The 26,263-nt window shown below is 37.9% G+C and overlaps 1 protein-coding gene across 1 annotated transcript in view; it reads left to right on the forward strand.

The window, feature by feature from the left end:
* BOD1L1 (biorientation of chromosomes in cell division 1 like 1) overlaps nucleotides 1–19,107 on the forward strand; it is a gene marked incomplete at its 5' end in the record, with an annotated part of 36,992 nt that extends 17,885 nt beyond the window's left edge. Inside the window, 15 exons of the mRNA XM_021395512.1 lie at nucleotides 681–748; nucleotides 1,937–2,006; nucleotides 4,515–4,552; nucleotides 5,465–5,552; nucleotides 6,605–6,684; nucleotides 7,313–7,397; nucleotides 8,282–8,355; nucleotides 9,397–9,475; nucleotides 9,556–9,590; nucleotides 11,247–11,292; nucleotides 14,027–14,061; nucleotides 14,171–14,255; nucleotides 14,704–14,842; nucleotides 16,406–16,549; nucleotides 17,707–19,107. Of these exons, the coding sequence (XP_021251187.1) occupies nucleotides 681–748; nucleotides 1,937–2,006; nucleotides 4,515–4,552; nucleotides 5,465–5,552; nucleotides 6,605–6,684; nucleotides 7,313–7,397; nucleotides 8,282–8,355; nucleotides 9,397–9,475; nucleotides 9,556–9,590; nucleotides 11,247–11,292; nucleotides 14,027–14,061; nucleotides 14,171–14,255; nucleotides 14,704–14,842; nucleotides 16,406–16,549; nucleotides 17,707–17,815 (1,175 nt within the window). The remainder of the gene's footprint in view (nucleotides 1–680; nucleotides 749–1,936; nucleotides 2,007–4,514; nucleotides 4,553–5,464; nucleotides 5,553–6,604; nucleotides 6,685–7,312; nucleotides 7,398–8,281; nucleotides 8,356–9,396; nucleotides 9,476–9,555; nucleotides 9,591–11,246; nucleotides 11,293–14,026; nucleotides 14,062–14,170; nucleotides 14,256–14,703; nucleotides 14,843–16,405; nucleotides 16,550–17,706) is intronic.

Raw genomic sequence — 26,263 nt, forward strand, 5'->3', positions numbered from 1 at the left:
TGAGTTTGGGTCTACTTTCTCAAGGGTTGGCTTTGTTCTCTAGTTGCCTTCATTTATAAAATATGTGCCCAAAATAGCTGCAGAAGTCATGTGAAGTTTTTGTCTGCATGGCTTGTTTTTCAGGTGTTAAAAGCATGGAGCTCCCATCTGGAATTAAATGGATGGGGTTTTAAGGTTTTGTGAAACAACCGTCGCTGACAGGAAGTAGTGAGTCTATGGAAATTAGATAATTCTAGTGGTTGTGGTTTTAGAGCTTAAGGGTTTAGACCTAACTGTCGCTTAAGGAAAAATATTAGTATTAGCTCATGCCTATGCACTCATTAATACAGAGGTAATTTGCTATTTGGAATTGGGTCAGAAAATCTGTTGATGTTTTCAAAGGAAAAATGTAGGGGAAAAGAAAAGGCAAAGACAGAAGTCATAATTACTTGTGAGTCCTGACAGCCTATATTCACCAGTCATCTTATATTTAAGGAAAACAGAAGTACTTGTGTTCTTACGGATGCTGAGTTTCTTTTTTTAAAACTTGTTTGCTGCAGACAAACTTGATATTGTTTCCATTGCCTTCAAGATGCGGTTGTCTTCGCGTGCTGTGTTCATGAGATGATGCTAAAGGATAGCATCCTACTGTAGCATGGGCAATGTAATCTAATAATTTTAACATGTTTGTATTTCATTAGGCAATAATGGAGCTTTACCAAAGTTGGCAGAAGAACTAGAATTTGAAAGTAACTTGAGAACTGAAGAGGTATTTATGATATTTTGAATTTCTTTACTATTTCTTGTATGGTTTTATTTTCTAGGATTTCTTACTAAACCTTTTATTTCTGTTCAATAAGAACTGCATTTGTACTTAAAAACTTTCAAAGAGTCATTTTTGAGAATATTCGTCTGTATTCTTTTAAACAGTTGGCATTTAAGTTGTGTGATGTGCATGTTATTCCGTAGTAAAACCAGTTCCCTTCCTTAGCTGTTTCCTTCCATGACAGTAACATCCAAGATTGTTTTTTATTAGAATGAGTCATACTGTACACTTGCTTGTGATATTACTTGTAAAATAGTCATATATGCCTTAATGCTTACGTTTGACAGTCACCAGTTTAGTGTTTTGAAGCGGTATACAACAAAATGAATAGCAGTGCATGTTTCACTTGATTAAGAGTGTGGTTCAGAAACTCACAAGCATCTCTAATAGGGTCACCTGGGACTTGCACAGGGATGCTGTCTTCAGCTCCAGGGCAGACCAGTTGAGTTTTCTTGAATCATGGATTCAATGCCTGAAATGCATTTCAGGAAAACCTGAGTCATCTTTGGTCTAGTGGGGTTTATTGATTTGAGTAACCCCTACAAATGGCTGTACTATTTGCCAGCGTAAGATGGTCCTACAGCCAGTATGGTTATGTTCACGTGGCATTGTGTCTCAGTTTACCGTGTCTAGGTTTGACTTATGCTATGTGCTGCTAAGTGTACTTATCCATGCATTTTTAACATACAGCTGATCTTCAGCTTGTATTAAAAAGAGAAGAGAAAAAAAGGCCTGAGTTGGGAAGGCTTCACTATACTTTGTTATGCTTTGCAGTTGCGTATTTTTCTGTGTATGTGAACATTTCTAGAATACTGTGATTGGAGCTCCTCTCGGAATAGGAATTTGCACCTTGAATTCCTGAGATTTCTCTTGAGATCTGGTTGTTAAACTCATCTGTTCTTATTGTACCAGCTTTAACTCTGTAGTCAAGCTCATGGTTTTACATTATTCAACAGTAATACAACTAATCTTTGTCAGTCTGTTATTAATATTTGTACTACTGTCTTAAAGAATGCTTTTGAAGACTTAGACATCATGAAACAATAGACATTATTATATGAGAGAGGGGAATGAAATGTATTTGTACTAGATGTCTGTAATATTTTTTGTTTCTTTTCATCTTGTGTTTAGCCACCACAGCCTGAAAGTCCAAAAAGTGAAGAAGTATATGTGGATCTTCATATTAAAGAGCTACAAAAAGGTGATTCTTACTACTACTATTACTCATAAGGTGTTATTTCTAGATTTAATATCTCTAGAGAGATTGAAGCAAAGCCTGCGGAAACCTTCATGAAAGGCTTCTAGGAGTTCGTGTTGCATTGCAGGGAAGTTGCTTTGGAACTCTTGTGCCTTTGAGTTTGGTCTGCAAGAAAGAGGGGGGTGAATAAGTCTTCTACTATGATGTATTAAAAGAAAGGTGGAAAGCATTTAGAATTCAAAAAAAAAAAAAAAGAGACTGCTAGTGTTCTATTTGGAAAATAATAAATATTTGAACAGGAGAAAAACTTTGCTCAGGTGAAGTACAGAAACTTCCCCAAAGAATGGCTTGCTTCTTTGTAAACTTAAAACGTCCTCATTTCTGGTGTTGAGAGGTGTTTTGGGGATGTGACAGAAGTAAGTGCTATATGATCAAGTCAGAGAATTAACAGAAAGATTTTATTGACCTATTTACTTGTTCCTGTTGTTCTGTCCTGCTCTGCAGAAGTTTAAAGTATTTCTGGTCATCCACTGAAGTTTGAAGAGTACTTATAAGCAGGTAGTCAGTCACCTAGCTAGAAATCCCAGTCAACTCTAGGTCTGTGCTCAGTAATTCCTTTTCAGTGTATAAAATTATTCTTAAATGGAGGGGAAAAAAAAGCCCCTTTTGCCAGAAACACATTATTTTAAAGTGTGTTGCAGTTGTTTGGCTTTCCTATTAAAGCAGAAACAAACCCCTGCTTTGTTCCCATCTTGATGGATTTTGTGCTCCAGATGCTTTACAAAGCTGTTTACAACACTACCAGATGAGAGATAGTCTTCAGTGAGTGGAGTAACAAGCAAAACTAAAATGAATTCTAGGAGGAACTGACAATACTGCTGTAGAGTTCGAAGAGTTGAAAGATGCGTTTCCTCTTACAGAATGTTGCTGGAAGCATAAATTGAAAGGACACACTGTAAATCTCACTTGTAAATTTTTGTGTGTGTACCAATACCAAATAGGGAACAAATTGAGCAAGGTGGTAGATGTGTGTTGGTGTCAAGCTTTAGATTCCTTTTTATTCTTGAGGTTCATCAAATACCTTGTTTAATGCTGTAGCATATTCTTTACGGTGATAAGAGACGTGCTCTGCTCACAAGAAAGAAAATGTAAATGCGGCCTTCAGGATACCACATCCAAAACTATGACCTGTTTTCTTCTTTGAGATTTATTCAAAGGGACTGAAAAACTGCGCCACTTTTATTTCATGCAGTCACACAGACAGACAATACTTACACTTAAAAATGTGCAGATTGAACTGTCTGTGATAATCTTGTTCCATGTAAAATGTTTCACAAAAATCCATTTGTTGTGTAAATCATCTTGGTTATGACACACATCGAAGAATAATGCTTTGTGGCTCTTCGTAGAGCTTTTTCTTTCTCTTCCACCGCACAATAATCTTATATATATATATATATGCTTATATATATACATATGGCCCAACGTACGTAAAAGGAAGTTGTTTAAAAGACAAATGTGTGTCCTGTCATGAGTATGAACAGCAGACACAGTAGTTTAGTAGTCCAAGATTCTTTGGAATGTAAACAAATCATTGCTGTTTGAGTGGGTAGGATCTAGCTCTTTATTTGATGCTGCTTTAAAAATTGAAAGATATTGTGCCACTATACTGTATAGCTGTGGATAAATTGTTTCTAAAACATGAAGATTTAAGAAATGAGCTACATGTTGTATAAAATTGCAGGTAAAAGTGTTTCCATTGTGTTGTAGGTTTGTGTTCTTATTGCAACTGAAAGAAAAACTGGTTGGACTGCTTTAGCAGCGTTTTTAAGTAAAAATATTAATTCAGAACCTTCTCATAGAGCAACCTTTTTATGATTCTCTTTTTGTACTTCTATGAAAGAGCTTTAGAAGGTGCAGAGGGCTCATTAGTTTCCATAATTTAGAATTATTTTCCAGATTCTTGTGTTATGTTAGGTTATGGCTCTGTTATATTAGATACAGTTAGAGAACAACAGAGCCTAGCAATCCAGCAACTTCTGTGTGCACTATATCACCAGAGTCACAGCTACAATTATGCAAACATCAGTTTTCTGCCAAACCCAATGTTACAACTTAGTTTTCAGTGTATTTTGCTTCATCCTATGATGTAGCATCTAGATTTGTGATGGATAAAACTCTGACTTACTCAAATGCCAAAACTACATGTGAAATCTCAAATTTGCAAGGTATTTCAAAGGTCACAGTGTCCCGATTGTCTATGTTTTAGCCTTAACGTGATTCTCAGCTATCCTATGCTTTGGAAAGCCATATTCTTTGTTTTTTAAGTTTGCTCAAATACTGCTGAAGAGAAGATTAAAGTCCTTGGGTGAATCATATTCCCAGTAGTGAAAATAAGTTCCACAGTTTCAGGTACTTTAGAACCATTTCAGAGAGGTGAAGTAGAAAATACTATCACACTTTGCTATTGCTGAACATTTCTGTTTTTTTTTTTATTATTATTTTTAATAGATTCACTGCAGAAGAACAGTGCTGTAGAAACTATTCACGTAAGATTTATTTAATTTACTCTGTTTATGCTGCTTTTTTCTTGCTTGCATTTACTTCTATTTACATGAAATATTCTTTAAAGGAAAATACTGTTTCTTGTATAAGCAGAGCCTATATATATTGAGACTGTGCAGCTGTGTATGTTGATGCCCAATTACTCTTTTGAATTTAGTAAATAAATCTTGTCTTGTTTAACAGTCTACGACTATTTCACAATTGTTAGCTGATACAAAAGCTTAATTGTCCTCTTTGAGAACAGAGGACAAAAATAGGGATTATTCTGAGGACTTTAGTCAGAACTAGAAAGCTGTTCTTTTGATGCAGTTCGCTGCAATCTTACAAGAACATGGAGCCTGTAATTGTAAGGATGATTAGGAAAGTTGCAGTACAAAGTTTTTCTTAGGGAGCAGTAACAAGATATTGAACACAGATGACAGTAAAAAAAAAAAGTGTTTATGACTTCTTTAACTTGTATAAAATTAATAAATTACTATTCATATATTAACTTTCTCGCATTACAGTGCTGGTTGGTTCTAGTACGGTATCAGTTTTGATCCTGCATATAGGAGAGCGTCATTATTTTAAATCTGAAAATATTTGATGTAAATTGCTATGATATATTGTTTTTACAGCACGTAGCTGGATACCTAATTAAAACTAAGCATTTTTCATTAAAAAAATCAGTTGAAAAATCTGAAAATATGACAAGTTAGAAGATCTTTCATGATAATGGTAACATTCTTGGAGTTCTGTGAATAAACTGCTTTTGTAATACCACTACCTTCCAGTTTAGTACATGTTTTATTTAAAAGTAGCAAGTAGCTATAACTTTTTCCCTTCTGTGTTTATAAACCTAACGATGGAGGGGGGGGGAAGGTGAGGAGTTATATTTCTTTATATTTTATTCATAGGTGGAAAACCTAGACACCCAAATAACTGAAGAACATCAATCTAGAGTAATACAATGTAAAACATCAGGAATAATGGACAAAGAAAAATGTAAGTGATGCAGAGCTACACAAATATGTGTAAAGCGTTGCTGCTGCCAAAGAAAGTCCTGCTGTGATCAATCCATGCAATTCTCTTTTTAAGGAAAGAGTAGAATGGGGAATTCCAAAATCCAAAGCAATTAATCTTTGTTTGAAAACAGCTCAACATATTTGATATAACTTAATGTTTTTATCGATATTTGGTGACAAATTCAATAGTGCACAGTAAAGTTTTATAGTAGTTTTTTTGATCATAGAGGGAACAATTTATTTTTAATCTGTAAAATAATTACTGATTTTATCATTAAAAGAAAAAAAACAGGAAGAATATAAAGCTGAAGAAAGCTAATCATCAGGGAAATATCTAGCCATTCACTGAGCGTTGTGAGGCTGGTTTTTTCTAGTATTAGACTGGGAAGGCTGAAGTTTTAGCATAACATCTTTGTCTAGAATCAGGGGAGAAGGAAGGTAGTCCATTGAATGGCCTAAATATTTAAGTTAATCTATTCACTTAGACATTTTGTTAACATAATCATTATGGGACTATGTAATATCTATTCAAGCTACACTCATAACTGCAGCAAAAACTTACTGCAAAAAACCTTTCTAGAATTTTTTGTGCTTTTTTTGTTTGTTTGCAGCATCAGAACAACAAAAAATTGCATTAGGCTAACTGATAATGTAATTTCTTTGATAACTTTTCTTATTCTATGATTCTGCTCCCAAGAACATTGATTTCATGAAGTGAGTAATTGGAAACCATGCAGTATTCATTACAGTGTACCTCATGGCGCTTCCTGCTTTTTTTGGTTGGGTTGAAGATGAGATTGGTGTTGAAATTTGACAGATATCATATCAAGAAATTAAAAAAAAAGCAAGAAATATGGAATTCTTTCATGTAATTTTTTTATATTCCTTTACCAAGAGAGGCTAGCCTAACTTCCTGTTTGTAGCTTTGTAATTAAGATGCTGCTTTTCAAAATCTTTTCAGTAGTGTGCTGGTATAAAAGCCGTATCAAATCTGACAAATGCAGAACTGTTTGAACTGTTTGTTTTTTATAGGTAGCCCGTTGGATGCTCAGGATGAAAGAAAAGATGGTGATCCAAGTCAGTGTTCCAAAACACAACCTATTAATGTCAAGGTATTTTTGAAAACATTTTTCTTTTTTAATGTTGTGTAATTGTAATGTGAATAAGACTTAAACTGCTATAGAAATAAGCACTTATTTTGGGAGGTATTTTCATTATTAACTGTTAATTACTTTTACATTGTGTTGAATAGAAAATGACTATGTAATGATACTCAGTTTTCAGGAAGTACTCAAAAAAATGGCAGAGATTTGTTCTTCTATGCAATCATCTGCATAGTACGTCTTTGATGTGTTATGGGCCGGTTTGCACTGTAGTTAAGAGCTTGGGATCACGGGGAGCACCATGGGAGCCCAACTGTCCAATAAGTTCATCATCTTGATGGTTATACTGATCTGAGATCTACAAAATGATATCAGACTTGACCTGAATTATGTATTTGCACTGATCCCCTTTGGATCAGATCAGGTACTTAAGGAAAATAATCTCCATTTTAAGAGTATGTGCAGAATGTTTTGCTTTATCTCACCTATTGATTTTGATTAAGGTTCTCAGCATCAAAGTTTTCAAGAGACACTATAAAACCTTGATAAATAAAATAACTGCTTTTTTTCTAAATGCAAGTAACTGACAGTGATCTTTAATTTGTAGTAAGATGCTCTTTGTTTCAAAATAATGCAGGAAATTACTTCATGTGATACAGCAGAAGCGTTCCAAGAAGTTGATGTAACACATACACCTCCTGCAAGTGCTGTGGAAGAAAAAGGTAATGAAAATAAACAATCTCTGCAATCTTCTGACCCCATACTGAATGCTAGTATCATTTGAATAATTCTGAGAGGAATGAGAAATCCAGTCCCGGCCAAATAATTGCATAAATTCTCTAGTTGGATTCTGTTCCTGCTACCAAGTAATATGTTATTCTTAGTTCCTTTAATGGTGAGAGTAAATGTGATGCTCCTGTTGGTGACAGCCTGACCCAGATAAGGAGTTACAGGGATATCACGCATCTGCTGCAGTGTGCAGCCTGGGAAGCCGGTTGCAAGTAGACAATTGGAAAGGGATATAACAAGTTCAGGACATGGGGCAAGAACTTCTAACTCAAACCAATAGTAAAAGGAGAGTCAAAAACATGCCAAATGCACCATCAAAAACAGTCATGTTTGTTTATGTAGAAAAACCAACCAGGAAAGAGTATGCGACTTAAACTGTTGTAGTTGACTTCATAATAACACTAAAAAAAAAAGTCATGGCCGCAGTGCTAATATTGACTTGGATGCAACTTCAGTCTGTATTTGTGTGAAGACAGTGAGAGAGCTGTTAATGGTTGTGCACACTCTCTATGTTGAAAAATCTGAAACTCTTTTGCAATGAGCTTGTATCCTCAAGTTCCTGTTCTGTGGAATGTGGGAGGAAATGAAATAGTAGCTTGTTTAACTTAAATTAAAAGTCACTTCTAAATCATCTAGTGTGAAGGAGGCATTCTGGCAGTCCAACATATTGCTGCTACAAGATGAAAGTTTATAGGGAAGTTGAAGTTGAGGCCATTGAATGATATAACGTTTCTAGTGCAGGGGTCGTGGCTTGTACCTTTTTCTTTGTCTAATAAAATAAAGATGCACAATTTCCTTTTTTTTTCGGTGTGTGAAGATGAATTTACCGTTGAGCAGGAAATGTTTGAAAAGACGAAGCAGAGCCTAGAATCAAATGAAAATTCTGTAGAGGTGAGTGGTCTTACTCATGTTAAGTAATTGAGATAATGTCGGTTCAGACAGAAATCAAGTACTTTGTATTTTGCTGACAGCAATATTAAAATTCGGATTTAACCAACATGTAAATAGCTGTAGAAATACTGTTGGGTTTTTCTTTGGTACTCTAAAGTGCTGAAGACTCTTGTAATTATCTGTCACAAAGCGTAAACACACACCATAAGGCATCAGTGGTTGTTATTAATGTAGAAGTAATTTCCTTCCTGCATTTAATGGTGCTTACAAATGTATATAAAATAACTGTATAGAATTGTATACAAATCATGTTTCCTGGAAGCTTCATAATTGACATGTGTACAGTTAATCAGTTTATCAAATCTAAGCTGACTTTACGAAAATATTATAATTCACAAACTTTTAAGCTCTTTATTATCTTTTAAGATCTTTCTATTATCTTTTAACCATATACTTGTGATATTCTGCAGTGGTTGTTGTAAAAGTATTTCTGAACATCTTGAATATAGAATGTATGTTCAGTAATAAAATTGTTGTCTGAATCCAGAAGTGGACACAGTTATAAAGATTTGTGTTTTGTGACTTCGTTTTTTTTTTGCCTCTGCATTAAAAGTGGATGAAGGGCTTTTAAAATTTAAAGAAAAAATTACTACGTTTGTAGATTCAGTGCTTGAGTCACCAATGACGGGAACAGGACACCTCTAGACTTTAGTAAGTGCTGAATGAGGCGCTTATTTCTCCTCTTTATATGAAAGAGAGTTGATTCTGTTATTGGAGATGCTCAGACCATCTTCATTACTTGTAGGCGTCCTCAATACCTTAAACTCCAACAGCTTCAAAGTAGGGAGCTTTTTTCTTTTCTTCCTTGAAGCTAAAAGCAATGTCTATTCTTACAAAACCTGCCTGACCTATGTTACATTTTGAAACAGACAAGCACTATTTCTGCTAGTATCACATTATGTTGACAGCAGTCTTTATCTTATATTGCTCAAATACTGAATGTTAGTTGTAGTAACTGAAATACTTTTTTTTTTTTGGTAGGAAAATCAACCTGTGATAGTAAAACGGAAAAGAGGAAGGCCTCGTAAACATCCTGTTGAAGCTGTACAGCCTGGTGGTGGTAAGTAATTCATAGTACTTGTGTGGAGAAAGAATAAAAATAGTAATATTCAAGTTCTGAATTCGTATTTCTTCCCTCAGGTGGGGAGTCAAAAGCTGATATGAGCACTGGCAATGTAAGTGCCTTTATTTTGTTTGGGTGCATTTAAGCATGAGATCCATTTTTCTGCTTTAACAGGTAACAGTATTTCAGAAACATTCTGTAGCAAGCTTGATAACTGAGTTCACACTAAACATACAAGAACTCCTGATAATAACAGAGTTTATAAGCAAAATATACTAGTAAGTCTGAACATTGCAAATAACAGGATCGATCTTAGTACAGCATAGTTGTGCTATCTAGTAGCATACTTGCAAGCAGGATGAAATTCTGATCACACGCACATGTCTTTTAATTTGTGCTGTGAATAATTTTGGCCAATGATTGAGGATGATTTAATGTAGAAAATGTAAGGCTCTTTTCTTTACTGAGCCTATTGTAATAATAGTATATAGTAGCTCTTAAGATCTTTAGAATAAACTTGTGCTATCTGTATTACACTGTGTACAGTTAACTCAGAAGACAGAGACACGCTGCTAGTAAGTTAAGCATTCCTAAAACATCTCAGTCTTCTGAAGCTCAGCAATATCTTGATTTCTTAACCCATGTGAAGCATAGTCACTGCTAAATAAGTAAGTATTCTGTTGAAAGTGCTTCTGCAGTCCAGTTGGATTACAGCACTGTGATCAAGTATGGATCAAGCAAAAAATTCTTGCATAGAAAAGTGGTAATGATTAAAAACAAAACAAAAAAGTTATATTGACACTTGTGCGTTCTGCCTGTTTGCATGGTGAGGCACCAGCTGGCATGGTTGTCAAAAGTCTTGGGAATTTACCTAGGCTGTAAATAGCAGATATTCTCCTGTCCCCGTTTATTCTGTCCATGCAGTATTTGGCAGCCTGTTCAGGGTCCTGTCCCTTCTACAGGTCTGGTACAGTTTTGTTTCAGAATTCAATTTATCTGATCGGTCTCTTTAAATATTAATTCAATGAAATGTAATTGTTTTGGTTTCGTTTGTTTTGTTGTTCCAAATAAGAATTAAAACTAATTTAAAATCCCCTCTGGATTACACAGTACTGAAACTGAATTGTCTTGTTCTAGTTAACCATTTTAAGGGTCGTTTACCACCTAGTGATGGTGGGTAGTTGTACCAGTCAGTTACAGGCTGGTTTCAGGAGGAGCAGTATTTGCCCTCCATCTGAGAAAATGGTTCTGCAAGTCTACATACTGTCTTTGCAAGACAGTCTTCTCAGGCTGCTTTGAGAATGTGCTACTACTTCAAAGATGGCATAGACATCTTAATGTAGTCTTTCACTGATTAAAGCAGTTGGATTTTATTAACAGTCAGGAGACTGCGTAGTTGTACCTGGCTTTCTTTGTGTTCTGAATAAATAGAAACCTCTGGTGCTATAATTTGTAAATGTGTGTGTGTGCTTACATAAAGTGACTGCACTAAGCTTTTTGTCATTAAGTTTTCAAAAATATATTTCACTGAAACTACTTTTAATTTAGTGTCTATTACTGTAATGGCTTCCGTTGTGATTTACTCTGAAACTACTATCATGTCATTTGTTTGGGGTGTAATTAAGTGCAAACTTTCTGTCTGTTGATTAGAATGTTCACTTTTTTTAAGTTTGCAGATATATTCTACTATGAATGGGGATGAGTTTCTGTGTTATTGTAATACAAATCTGGATTTTTCTGACTTGTCGTCTTTCTTTTTTGATTCTAGCTGCAATTTCCTACCTCTGCAACTAGAGGGAAAAGTCCTCAAAGAGGTAAGCAAACCATGAGAGATGCAAGGGGATATCAAATGGGTCCTTCTTAAACATTATGTTTTAAAATACATATAGGAAAGAAATCTAATTATGTTCAGTTAATTACATTATCTGTGGATATGAGTCAGAAGAGGTCAGTGGCAGCTTTAGGGGATATTTCTTTCCCCTATCACAACTACTGTAAAATCTTTATAAGATGATTGCTTAACGTTAGTTGGAAATACTTTTATTGCTACCAGCTGAAGTCAAATAAAAAGAGATTTTTCTATTTCTCTTTCTCGTTCAAACACCTGTCACTTGTAAGAGGTAAAATTGTGGTTAATTTGAAGCAGTGTAGTTAATTTCAATAGGTAAGTAGTCTGTACTTGCACTTGATGTTCAGATGTCTTTTTAGTAAAAGCCATTGAGATATACATATTATATATAGAAATAATATATATTTAAATATATAATATTAATATAATGTAAGATATTATATTATATAATATTTATATATATATATTGAAATCCACTCAGGAAGCTGACAAACCTGAAAGGAAGATGAAAAATGCCTTGTAAACTAATACAAACATTATTGCAAGAAAACAGAGGAAAAAATCTTCAGGAGTTTCCAAAAGTTTAGGTTTCTACAGAGACTTTCATCTTGCTGCACTGTACATACAGACTGTTTCCTATTTTCACTCCATTTGTTAAATGTCAGCTTTAATCTGTAGGCATCAGAATTGTTTCTGAAGGCCTAGCTGGTTGTGTGGTATGTGATTTCTATCAGCTACAAGGAGAAGAGGCAAGAATGTGAGAAGGGTATAAAACTATATTCTGGGTTACTTCTTAATAAAAGGACAAACACTTGACTATGTACTTAAAGCTTAATTTAGTGTGTTAAGTAACACTGCGTTTTTTAAAAGGCTGCTGATGTCACAGCTGCGTTAAGTTTATAAAGTGGATGAATTATCTTTTGAAACTTCATCATATGTTAGCATTCATGTGAGGAGAGGGTTTGAAAACCTATGGAAGTTAAGCAAAACAAAGTGGAATCCTTCTGAGCAGCCCTCTTAATTTGGGGTTCTGTACAAGGCATTACGATAGAGCCACATTCACATACATAACGGGAAGCAGAGTTTTCAGTCAGTGCAACTCATGTGGTTGGAAACAACTGGCTTCCAGAAGCAGCATCTGCCCTTAACAGTTTTCTTGTGTAAGTACTCAGTAGTGGAAAAGGACTTCTCTGGAGAACTCTTCCTCTGTGAGTAGAAACAACTGACGCTGGGCTTGAAACTAAAATTATTTTTGCACTAATTGCTGCTGAAAAGTTAGTAGGGCTTTTTTTTATTATTATTGCTAATTGTTTTTATACTTAACTTGAGGCTAAAATACAACATTTTCACATATTGAGAGAAGACTGAGCCTGTTAGGAAAGATGTGGCTTGTAGTTAAATTGTCTTCTGTCACAAGGTATTGTGCAATACATTTGCCAAAATGTACCTGAATTTTAAATATCTGTCGTCAGGACATATAAGAATTAATAAATCCTTTTAATATGTTAATTAGACTTAGTTTGTGTAAAATACTCAATACAGTATGCTACTCTTCGTTTTATTGTGGTGCTTCATCAAATAGGTACACATTTCTGCTTTATTTCATTTGCTTCTATGTAAAAGCTTTTTCCTGTATTTTTAACAACACCCCTTCAAAAAATCTGCACGTGAATTTTAGAATATGTCTCTGCTTTGAGATCTCTTTTTTGATGCACTGAATTGACATTCTTCTGTATTTGCTGTGTTGGTCTAAGCAGCAATGAGTTTGGAGTTTTTGGCCTTACTTTTAGCTTTCAGAAACAAAAATAGACAGCAATTTTATGGCAGAAAAAGAGGTATTAAAAATGATGTAAAAACTTCCTGTTGTTTAGGATGCTTCTCTCCTTCGATGACTGGGGATTTTTATCATTACGGTATTGCAGATAATTCCATTTGGCAAACCTCAAACTTTGCAAAACCCTCTTACCATAGAGTTGGGGTAGAAGTGGTAACAATGTGTCATAGAGAGAGGCCAGGTTGGTTCATAGCGTTCATAAATTTCTCTCTGTATGGACAGGCCAGTCTGTAAGAAGCACTGAATTGAAAAACAAGGCTTCTTCAACAGAGGAAGTTACATAATTTGCATGCCAGGTATTAGTCAGGTTTTAAGTGCACCCTTGTTGAGCTTACAGCCATCTTGGTGTTTCACTGTAGATATAGTTAGGCATAGGTTGCCCAGAGGAGCTTTATAATTTTTGCTTTTAGAGACTTTCAGAATTGCATTGAATGTTGATCTTGAGCAGTAAGATCACATTTTGAGTTTAGCTGTGCATTGAACAGACAGGTCTAGATGGCCTCCAGAGACTCCTTCCAATCTAAATTCTTCTTGATTCTGCTATTGGTTGACAATAAACAAAACAGATATGTAACTTTTGCTTTTCTGTTTAAAAAAGAAAAAAATGTGCAACAAAGCAATAAATATAGCATCAGGCATATAAAAGCTTCACTGCTATAAAAAAAAAAAAAAATTAAATTAATCATTGTTGCCAGGCTGTATATAACAAAATGCAACAAAGCCAAATTCTAGTTTAGGAACAATAAATGTTTTCTGACGTTCTGTGATGTTTATGCAAAGTTGACAGAGTTTGAAAGAATTCCTTTTAAAACTGATTAGTAAAATATCTGAAGTTCAGGATTCAGTTTTCTTCTTTCTTTTCTAGGTACCGACGTATCCAATAAGAAAGAAACAGCAAATGTAAGTGCAGGCAATTTAATTTGTAAGTCTATATGCAGTTTGTAATTAAAAATGTCTGTCTTCTATTAAAATTGTTCTTGCCTTGCTTGCTTCCATTTTATTTTTTCAGGAAGATGAAACTGGGAAAGCAGAGATGACTGTGCGTAAAAGGGGAAGAAAACCCAGGCGTTCTCTGGTTCAGTCAGAGGAAACTGGTAAAAAGAAGAAACTGTGCTATTCCTAGCAGAATGAAAAGATATTACTGTGCCTTTCTGTATACTGATAGCCATAAGATAAGCTTTATTCAATTTTTCCTTTCTTGAGGAAAAATCATTGAGTTACAGCTAGTGTAAATATTATGTAAATATGTGTAAATTGCTGTAATCTCATGTCAAAATTGCTACATCCCAGATGCTTCCATAAAGCCTCATGAATTTTCTATGAATTCTGGCTATGAGCTGCATAAGTAAACTGTTGCAAATGTGTTAACAAGATTAAGTCAAACAAGTGTGAATTAAAAACACTGGAAGCATAGAGGAAATGGAAAATTACTTGCTTAAAATGGGATTTGTGAATAGAATTCTTTTTCTAAACTAAGTGTCCATATCCTTTTGGAGGGCTTTTGGAAAATTATAGCACATGTGTAAAATTTTACATGGACAGAAATGCTGGAGCCAGAAAGAAAACGTCGGAAATTAACATCTTCTGAAGAGGAGATAAGAGAGCAGGAGGAAGGCGAGGACGAAGACAATGAGGGAGATGAGTCCACGGCTAGACCAGCCACAAGACTGGAGGCTCAAAGGTAACTCTTTGTAGAGGCCCAGATCACAAGTTTTGATACGTTATTCTCAGTTGTGTATTCAGGTTTTCTTTGCAATTTGTTTTGTTGTAATTGATTGAAACTTCCCATATAATATTGGATCCAATTCTAGTATCGCTTTTCTAGGGGTGAAGAGGCAAAAGGAGAGTTTTCCTAGTAAGGGAGAATAAGCTTTTTCTTTCTTTCAATAATGAAGAATGGAAAGTCTTGTTGGAACTGGAGTTGTAGTCTTTGTATGACAGGAGATAGCTGTTATTCTAATTGTGAATAACAAGGCAGAAGAGGCAATATTTTTCCTTGATTCAGTATTGCTAGGAGATGAGAAACTGCTAGGGTAAGAAAAGACAGGCTTGAAATGTCAGAAGGGAATAATTGGTCCTGTTGGCAATCTTGCATCTCAGTGATGTCTCAGAAAATGGGTCTGAGCACACTTAACTGACAGGTTAAAAGGGACTTGACTGCAGTTCACCATTTGGTATTTGGAATTAGAACAAGGCAAAAATACGATTTTCAGTGTCAGTTTCTTTTTCCAAATACTAGCCCAGCTGAATACATGAGTATGCAGTACTGTAGGATTTCATTTATATTTTAGTGAACTGCAAGCTCAGGGAAAAAAAAAAATCTTACTGCGAAAGATTTGTGTGATACCAAGAAACTTGCTTCCAAGAAGCCATTCTTTATCTGCAGTTTGCCTGCAAAAAGGCATGCTAAGGAAGTGTAGCAGAGGTCATCCTCTTGACTAAAGCTTTGAAAGTTTACCACTTTGTGAACAGCAGTTCTGTTATGGTAAGTGAACAACATCCTTTCACCTAACTGTTAACTCTAAAATTCTAGTAAAAGGTAAGACATCAGTGTTTTCATTCCTATTGCTTGTGGAAATATCTGCTTTTTATTTACAGGTTTTCTTATTTTTCTTGTTTATCTTGTTCCTCAGATTTCCAGTACTAACGTTTTAGCTCTGGCTGCAACAAAGCCATCTCTGTCTTAAAGTGCCACAAACATTCTGCACTTCACAAGTAGCATTTGGGAATAGTTTAATGGAAGGGGCTGCCCCTTTGTTTTCAGTTTCACTTAGGTCAGAAAACCTGATAATTCAGCAGTCTGGCTTGTAGACTGTGAAGCTGATTGCCAGTAATCACTTTTTTTGTATTTTTGAACCAATAAATACTGAAGCCATAGCGTGAATTCTTTGTACTGGATAACCAAATGATTCCACAACTTGTTCCCATTTCTTCTTTTGTTGTTATGTTCTGGCTTAGTTTTGTTTTTTAAATGTGGGCATTTTTGTAGCAGAATTATTGCAGATTTTGAACTAGGATTTTGTTGTTGTTGCTAAATGTTAAATATTGTCATTGAAGTAGCCAGTTTTGGCATTCTGTGTCTTAAAGCGTGCAAATAGAATTTTTCCACCATTTCTTTTGGCAGCTTTGATTTATATGTTGCAAGTACTGTGCAGTCTTAATTTTCTGCTCTCGGAATGCTAACAGAAAGTGACTTGGAAAAGTATTTTGTTATGTACACATTCATCATTCTTTTTTATTGCAGAATGCAGTCCAGCAAGCCAACCACTCGTGCGACTTCTAAGGGCAGCAGTCCGAGTTCAGTTTCTCCCAGAAAACAACAGAAACTATCAGCAAAAAAGAGATCTCCAAGTGATACAAAAATTAACAAATCTCCTCCATCAACACAGTAAGTATCAGAGTTAAAGCCGCTTTTATTATTTCTTTTGGAAGCAACTACATTCATATGTAAAATACTAGTTCAAAATCTGAACATCAGTCTAGCTTTGTTCTGTTCTTTTATGTTATATAAAAGCTTTCAAAGGATTTTCTCCTGTTTATGTTTTTTCTTCCTTTCTTTAATATTTGCAAGACTAGATTGTGTGTGTGTGTCTCCTTGGAAAGTTGTTAGTTTCATTTCTGAAAATGCTGTTAAGCAGTATTTTAACTAAAGCTGTGATTCTTTCCTGAATAGGGAGTGGAAAGAGCACCTGTAGTTAAAGCAACATAGTATGTCATGATTCTAATGCTTGAAGATATTTCTTAGATCAGCTGTTAAGAAAGGAGAAACTTCTGAGTCCTTACACTCTTTTCCTCCATCCTTGATACACCCATTAATTTTTAAAATTGGGATCATTATGTAAAATCCCAAAGGATCAACAAATGCAATGCTCAGTTGCTATTTGTCTTGCAGTTTATAGTAAAACAGGCTATACATCAAATACGTTGTTGTCTCCACTATGAAACACAACGGTGTGTTCAAACCAATTGTCAGGAACAGTGGCAGATGTGTATCATGCGTTGATCAGCTGCCACGGTTCACCTGATGTTAATTATTTAGCATGGCTGTAAATTGGCAAGAGTTTAAGCTGTGCACCTGAAGGAAAGTGGGCTTTATATATGATACTTAGTTGGAGGTAAGGGTACATGATGTCTGCACTTTATTCCCTCTTGTGTATGCAAGTCTTAAGCCACTATTGCTATTTTTCTGTCTTGGTGTGAGGGGGTAGCAGATATAGAATATAGTAAACTACGCTGTTCTTATCCACAAGTCGTTCCAGAAGAGAGGAGGGAGATGTGCTTCAGCCCTGTATTCCACATCTGGAGCACTCTCCAACATGCAGAACTAGTATGCAGTACCTTACTAAGATGTGATAGAAATGTGCAAGGTCTCCCTAGGGTCTGTGCAGCTCTATGAAGATTTAACAGTAAGCTTTTAAGTTATATATGCTGGTAATTCATCAGAGATGAGCACTCAAGTCCATCATCTAAACAGGATTGTGCCTGACCACGCTTCTTGTTTTCCAGCTGCTACCATTGTTAAAAAAAAAAACTTTTTTTTTTTAGGCAAAAGGTTCATTCTACCAAGCGTAAAAGAGAAGGCAGCCCAACAGCAGTACGGAGAAAAGGCCAGCAAAAAACAGAAGAGGCACCAGTAAAGAAAGCAAAGCGATAATCTCTACCAGCTGGTACTGTTTGTGGAGGAGTCAAAAGGAGGAGAAAAATATCTGTGCTTCTATTTTTTTTTAAAGCAAAGGGATTTGCACGTGCTTGTTTCAGAGCTCTAAGTTAATCGATGCAGTACTTTTAAGTTACATTTTAAACAGCTTTATAAACTATTGTTTATACTGAATATTATGTACATTTATTTCAGATGGAAAAATAAGTTTACTTTGTATCTGAATGAAAAACAAAGCAGTTATATATTTTATCACTGACTCGGAAAGTTGGGGATACCCAATGTGACATGCTAATGCAGATGCTTCCAACTCCTGAGACACCCCTGGCCTACTAATACACTTTGTACATAAACTTGTAAAAATAGGTTGTATTTTACTCTGTGTATGAATCTAATCAACAACGGACATCTTATTTATTATATGGAAAGCATTGGTCTGTAAACTTTAGTATATACCTTAGGTTTTTTAATTATATATTTTACATTCTATGCAGACATCAGTAGGAAACTTCACTCCCCCAGAGCTGTCTAAAATCTGAAGTTCTCTAAAATATGCTCAGACAGTTGATAAAACTTTTTTTTTCGCATGCATCGCAGTAGGTTAGCGTAGTGAAAGCAACCTGGCTCCTTTCTCTTCCCACTTGTGACAAAGTAGAACGTTTAAAATATGATCTTAATAGATTATATTTTTTCATTTGTGGTTTTACTACCAACCTCAAAAAATAAATAGCATTAGGTTAGGTTTATTTGCAGTCAGCCAACTCTACCCTGAAATGGAGCAACTTCATTTTGCAACTAAACACCTGTTCTTTCAGCATTTGTCTTTTTCAACAGAGGGACCCATTGAAATGAAATGTCACTTCTCCTAACTGTAGAGCTTCAGCATTTTATGTTACATTTTATACACAGGTATTAAAAATTGAACCTGGTATTATTGCCAGAATCTTTTTTTAATGTATATTAACTCTGGTAAGAGCAAATGTTCAAGTGAAGTTGTATATAAAGTTAAACTTTTCTTATGATCAAATGTGTCTCTTGTAATGATGTGATGAGTTGCCAAACAATCTGAGATTATTTTAAGTGTTTTGTTCATATTCTGGTTTATAATTGCAAAGGGTTCTGGGGGGTTGGAATCCTTTTTTTTTTTTTCTCCCCTCTCTTTTGTGGGATGGTTTGTTATTTTTGTTTGTTTTTGTTTGTCTTTGAACTTGTTGTAAGGCAGATGTTTCCATCAGATATTCTGCTTGGTTTCTTACTGAGACTTTTATATAAAAAATTATAAAACGTTTGCCAAAAATCTGAGTTGCCATATTTTATTACCCTTTAACCATATTGCTGTGAAATTTGTTTTTACAAATGTTCTTGGTTGGGGCCATCTCTATAGCTAATGCTGATCCTGACTGGTCTAATTGTTCTACAGATGTTTATACATCAGGTCTATTAACAGTAGGGAAAGGACCGAACGGTCTACTGAGCCTAGTGTGCTATGGAATCAGATGCAAACAGAATGACAAGCTGAGTTTTTTGTGGTTTTTGTCCTTTCTGTCCTCCCACATCAGGGCTTTCTAGGCTTTTTTTCTGGAGTCCTCTACGTCTCTTCCAGTTTCCTTACATGTGAATTCAGTAGTGAGGTTGCTCGGGCAGTTCCTAACAAACTGCCCACCACACTGTATGTTACCGTAATTTGTCCTTCTCTCTTTCTGCTGGTAATGCTTCTCCTGCCATGGTGCAGACTGTCTGTGCCTTTTTCACAGGCAGATCTTTTCTCATGGCTTTTGGTGATGGGTTAAGCTCCTGCTTTTTAGAGCCTCCTGACTGTCTTTTGCCTAACGAGTAGAGAAACACAACCTTGAAGATCAGTTACAGCCTTTCAGAGGTCACCTAGAAGGTCTCTCACTGTCCTTCCCCTCACTAGTGGACAATATTAAGGAAAATCCTCTTGCCTGTGGAATCTAGCTTTGATCACTTGCAAAATTATTTCATATTCTGAAGGCATTAAAGGAGTTGTGTCTCTGTGAGAGAGCTGCTTTTACTTCATCTCCAGTAGGGGAAAAAATGCCAATTCCAGCTAATATTTTTAACTTGAGTAAACTCCACTTGCTGCATTATGAATAGTATGGGAATAGCAGCTGCTGCTTCCTGCTCAATGCAACAGACATTTCTGCCAGGCTACATCACTGCAACTCCCTGTTTGTTGGTTTTCTTTGCTAAGTACTTTGAAGTGTGTATCATCTAAAGCAGTATTAGCCACTGCAGTTACAGTAGCGATCTCTACTGTATTTAAGCATAACTTGGAGATGGAGGTATATACATAGATTCCATGTCTTTAGCACGGTGTTCTTGAGCACTAGGAAAGCTGGAGGAGAGTGGTCAGTTTTCATTTGGGCACAGCTGAAGGCACATCTGTAAGGTTCCGAAGTTGGGCTTGTAGTCTGACTTGAGCCTTACAGCACAGAAGGTTTGGCTAGCAAAAATACTCCATACAAAAATCACTGTAAAATCACAGGGGTTCCAATGGAGATGTTATTTTCTTTTTTTGTTACTTCCTTGGATGTGGAGAATGTAGTATCCATTGTGCTGAAGAGCTGAGCTACATTTGGAAGGAAGGTAGCTAAGGTGTTAGTTGCTGATATGATTGTATTCAGTTGTGGAAGACAAATCGGGCACTGAGTGGAAAGCAGAGATGGCAGATGTGTTCCTACCCCATGTAACTTCTTGAGTTTGGGGGCAGGGGGAGGAGCTGCTTGGTGCTGTGAGGGAACAGTGTCCCTAAAGTGCTTTACAGCATGGCTCCAACCTCCTTTGCCTACTGTAGTGTGAGAACATGGCTGCCCTGCAACCCCAATAAATGTGTACGGTGCTTAGCTTTTTTTAATGTTATAGCACCTGTTTTTTTCTTCCAGTTCATTCTCCTGGAACCGTTTCATTTCACTGGGTACTATAATACTGAAGGAACCAGAGACATGCTGGTGGAAGATGGAGTTCAGCCCCCTGCTGAGTTTTACAGAAGGAGAAGCTGGGTCCTGCTCACCAGCTCTCAGCTGTGCGTTAGCCAGAGGACTTGGCAAGCCATCAGGATCTCTTCATATTTTCTGGCATGTTATACTTAGAAGTGCTTCACTGTCTTCAACCTAAAACTCTATGGGTTTACCCGCTATATAGGTTTTAAATCACCTAAGTGGATTGAGGGGGAATTGTTTTTTTAACTAACTAAAGGATCATCAGTAAAAGTTCATTTGCAGTTGTCACTTTTTGATGAGGTCTGGCAAGCTTGTAGCTCTTGCAGCTGATGAAATTTCCATCCAGAGCCTGATCCAAAGTCAGTAGGGGCACTCAGCAGCTGGGGCAAGGCTTTTGCTGATGCTGGCAGCTCTATGAATGCCTTGGTTTTCTATTCCAACAGCGTCTCTAATAGCACATCTCCTTCTTAGGTGTTTTTTAAATCTGTGACATACATCCTAAGTACGCACGTCCACTGTTTCTTGTCTCTCTCTGTGTCTGCTTGATGTAAGTCCAATACAGGCTTGAGTGGCAGTATTAAAAATGGTCAAATTCTGATTCCTGTATCGAGTTCTGCAATGGGAAAAGAATTTTCTTCCTCAGATTTCTGCCACTCCTTGCTTTTGGATGAGGTGGTGGGAGCTCTGTGGTTCAGTCACTGCCCCGAAGCTGGGATGTGCTGAGTGACCTCTCTATTTCCTTCCAAAGCAGCGTTTGATTTCCTTGGAGCTGTACCTGTTTATATTGTAAAGAGTAAATTTAGCTGGTCGATTTTAGCTCTCTTCCTATTAAAGCCATTCCATGTGAAATGTTTTTAGTTTTAAGGTGTAATGTAGACATCCTAATGAAGTAAGCTGACTGTACTCTCAATAGTCTGTATACTTACTCCAAGCTCTTGATCTTGGAGATTCTTGATATTAGTTCTGTGATTGTCCATGTTATTACTCAGCCATTTCTTATACCAGTTCAGAAGGCTCTTATCTTTGTGACTTCAGCAGCCCTCCAACCATTTCTCTTGCCTGTAGCTGCAGTTCAGAGGAAACTGTCCGTGTCAGCCTTCTGCAGGTTTTGGCAACCTCTTAAAGATGCTGTGCTTGCTTCTTCCAATAGACCCCTTGTCCCAGCTATGGATGTCACGCTCCATTACTTCCATCAGCTTCTCAAAAATTCTGGGCCTGCCTCAAGCAGAGTGTTTTTCTACTAAAGCATGAAAATTTAAACACCAAGGAAATTCCATTTGCATTCTAGTCTTCATTTCTAGATTCTGGTGTTTCACCAAATTTCCTTTAAAGGCTGTTTCTGACTTATACCTCTTCTTCAAATCTTAGCTTTTAAGCTCTTACCCTTACTGGCTTCAAAGGAAAAAAAATCTCCAAAAGTAAAGCATAATAAAAGTAAATATATTTGAGGGAGTTACTAGATAACTTTATTTAATGCCAGGAACAAAACACTTGCCAAATAACTTGGGAAGAAAAATGTGGTTTGAAATGGCCACAACTTAGAAGGGGAGGGATTGTTTTTTGGAGCAGAGTATGCAACTAGTTAGCCTTGGCTGTGGCTTAATGATCAGAGCAACCCCTACAAGGCACCTTTCACCTACTCTTCTACCCCATGGGCAGTGCCAGTGTCATGGTTTGTACGCTCACAGCCTGCTTGGTCAGGAAGCCTGAAGGTTTTTAATGTTGTCAGGTCACTACACCAGCTGTTGACAAGGCTGTGTCATATGGCCAAAAGGGGGATGTAGAAATCAGCCTTCCATTGTAGCATAGGTTGGGGGACACTTCAGTTGGTCATCCAGGTGCACCATTCTCTCTCACATGCATAGCTCTGTGTCAAATAATTGTAGGTTTCAGAGAATCACAGAATAGCTTAGGTTGGAGAGGACCTAACAGATCTCCTAGTTGTAATCCCCTGCCATGGGCTGGTTGGCACCCATTAGAGCAGGCAGCCTAGGGCCCACCCAACCTGGCCTTGAACATCTCCAGAGATGGGGCATCCACAGCTTCTCTGGGCAGCCTGCTTCAGGGCCCCACCACCCTCTGAATAAAAAATCTCCTCCTAACTGGTGTGTGAATGCACAATGAGCAACGCTGTGGGTGGTATCCTTCCCTAGTGACAATGCAATTGGGCTTCTTGTAAGAAGCACAAATTATCCAACCTAGTTAGGGATCCTTGTTATATGCACAAGCCAGGAAGAGGGCATACAATAGCTGAAAGCTGAAGACAATTTTGCAATGGCTGTCATTTGCTGTGCTGATCTTGGTAGAGCAGGTCCTTGAGCAGGAATTACTAGCTGGGAAGAATTCTTCAGTGGAATGCTTTAAATTCAGATGCAGGAAAAGATTTTTCAGGGCTTTTTAGGAACTGAAGCCCTATTTCTAAAACTGATGTAGAAGTTACGCTTGTCCTCAAGACTGAAATCAGATCTAGTGTCAAAACATCTGAATTTAAGCCAACTGGCTCCCTAAGAAAGAAATGCAAACAAGGCATCGCAGCTTCCTGTATTAGGAAGCATAGGTGCCGCAGGTGCAATCCCCAGTGCTAAGCAAGCTGTGCTGGAAGCTGCAGCAGTGACTTGTAGGAAACGTCTAGGGTTAGCCCCTCGGGGACAGGATGCAGTGCTGGGAGGTGATTATAGAATCATAAAATCATTAAGGTTGGAAACGATCACTAAGGTCATGAAGTCCAACCATCAGCTCACCATCACCATACCACTAACCATGTCCCTCAGTGCCACATCTCCACGTTTCCTGAACACCTCCAGGGAAGGGGATTCTGCCACCTCCTTGGGCAGCCTGTGCCACGATACCCTACATCTGCTTAGGTTTCACCAAGGATGGACCTTTGTTGGTCTTTCTTCCACAGATGCAAAGAAGGAAACCTTTTGTGCTGTGGTGATGGTGAGTTATTACAAATAGATAGATAGACAGATAAGTATTCCTTCCTGAATATATTTTATTGTGACATGTCACAACACACGATGCAGCAATTTCTATCCGTTAACATCTCTTAAGATGACTGTAAGGAGTACGTGACAACGTTAAGGAATACAGGAGAAACATGCACAGTAATCCATGGTATCCCGGCACCAATTCCAGTATATAAACTTAAAGATGTTAAATTTAAATAGTCATTCCTGCTTCAGTGCCCAAAGCAAGCAGAGATCTGGCATGTGCTTTCCCTTTCAGACACTGATAGCTTCACTCTGCTTTCTGTATAAACAACGGCTAAGAACTGTGCAGTAATACACTGCTTACTTAACTCTATTCAGCCTAACTCTATTCAGGCTAAGCAAATAGGCAATATGAACTGCTTTAAAATAATAATAATAATAATAACAAGCTGATAGGAAAGCATCTTTCAACTAGCCATGAACTCTGATTGCCGCTTGGCCCGTACCTCAGCCTTCCTGCGGGGGCTGGGGCTGTTCCCCTCCCCTTCTCCTCGGCTAGGGTTGATGAGACTCACAGCATTCTTTCTCATCTGCAGTTCTCCCTTTTCAAAAGTCATTCTCCACCGTCAATGTCTCCTGAGACTTCTTGCTCCACTGAAGAAAAAAAATGAAAAAGAAAAGGAGAAACAGCAGGAAAGCCCAATTTTAGAAGAAACGTCAAGTTTTCTACTGTTTGGAATGAAACATAAAAGACAATGCAAGTGTTCTGCGTAGGAAAAACAAAACAAAAGTCAGGTTTTCTTTCCACTGTTAAGAGGTCTATGAATGTTTTCTTCTGGATGTCTTGTTTTGTTTAGTTTTTCAAATGAAGTCTGTAGATTTCTGCCCTGATGCCAAGCTGTGCAGGGACACGGTGGTTTGCTTTAGTCTGGAGCTCATGGAACAAAGAGCCTCATCAAGAGGAGCCAAGAACACGGGACATGGCTAAGGGACAACATTCTTCCAGTACTTGAAGGGAGCGTATAAACAGGAGGGGGAATGATTGTTTACAAGGGTGGATAGCGACAGGACAAGGGAGAATGGTTTTAAATTGAGACAGGGGAGGTTTAGGTTAGATATTAGGAGGAAGTTTTTCACACAGAGGGTGGTGACGCACTGGAACAGGTTGCCCAGGGAGGTTGTGAATGCCCTGTCCTTGGAGGCCTTTGAGGCCAGGCTGGATGTGGCTCTGGGCAGCCTGGTCTAGTGGTTGGCGACCCTGCACTCAGCAGGGGGGTTGAAACTCGATGATCTTTGAGGTCCTTTCCAACCCAGACCATTCTATGATTCTACGATGATGAGCATTGGTGGTAGGCAAACGGTTGGGCTAGATGATCTTCGAGGTCTTTTCCAACCTTTGTGATTCTATGATACTAAGGAAGGTTAAAAGGCGGCCGTGCCACACAGCACATCGCACGGCTCTGCCGTTCCCCGCCACGAGCCCTGCTTTTCTCGCACGAACGAAGCGCTGCGCAGAGCACGCTCCAGCGCCCGGGGATTTCCGCCCGTCCGGAGCCGCCCGCGCCGCCGCGCACACACCGCCAGGTGGCGGCCACGCACGGCGCTGCGCTGCGGCACCGGGCGGGCGCGGGGCCACGGGCGGGGGCGGGTACCGCTGTCACTCACGTCAGCGCCCGGCTGCCCCGCGAGGCGCCGAGCCACGGCAGCGGGCAAAGCTCCTGCAGAGCTGCAGGAATGGATGTTCTCAGCTCGACATCTCTCTGCAGACACGTCTCACCGACGCGTTCAGAGCCTCTGTCCCCACGACGATCGCCCACACGCAGCTCGTGCCGCGTTCGCTCATTTTCCATCGGCCGATTCCGTCTGCATGGGAACTGAACACACCGGGGTCACTGGTTTATTTGCGAGCTTTACGCAAGTATTTCTATTGTCACTGAGCAAGCCAAGAGATCCCATGGTTTCATGCAAAAGCTGTGTTTGAATGAAACGTACAGCCCCTGTGCATACAACATCACTGCCAGTGGAAACAGCACGCGCAGCAGAGCGGCCGTCGCTGAGACTCCGTGACCCAGGCAATGCCTCCACGCACTCCATGGTTTAGGCTTCTATTGGACAAAAAGGATGTGAGATGAGGGAATCCCTGATCTGAAGTTCAAAAGGTTTTGAGTGATTGGCATTTTGTAAAAATGAATACTGTTTGAGCCCCGAACACTCTCAAATATTAATGCTGATGAGTGATAAAAAATAATATGAAATGAGTGCTGACATCCTGAGCTGGAAGGGACCCACAAGGATCATCGAGTCCAACCCTTTGCTCCACACAAGTACACCCACGAATTTGCTGTCCGTAAAGATGGATAGAGGTCTGTAATCATCATATGTGAGCAGTTCTGTGCCATGGAAGACAAGGGGTTGGTTTGGTGTAGGTAAGGACCAGAAGCAACAAAGAACATTTAAATGCCACCCCACTGATTTAACCATTGAGTCAGACCAAATTCTGTGCAGAGTGAGCTCAACTGTTTAAAAAAAAAAAAAAAAGGTAAAGAAAAGAA

The sequence above is a fragment of the Numida meleagris genome, chromosome 4 (assembly GCF_002078875.1).
Source record: "Numida meleagris isolate 19003 breed g44 Domestic line chromosome 4, NumMel1.0, whole genome shotgun sequence".
Lineage (NCBI taxonomy): Eukaryota > Metazoa > Chordata > Aves > Galliformes > Numididae > Numida > Numida meleagris.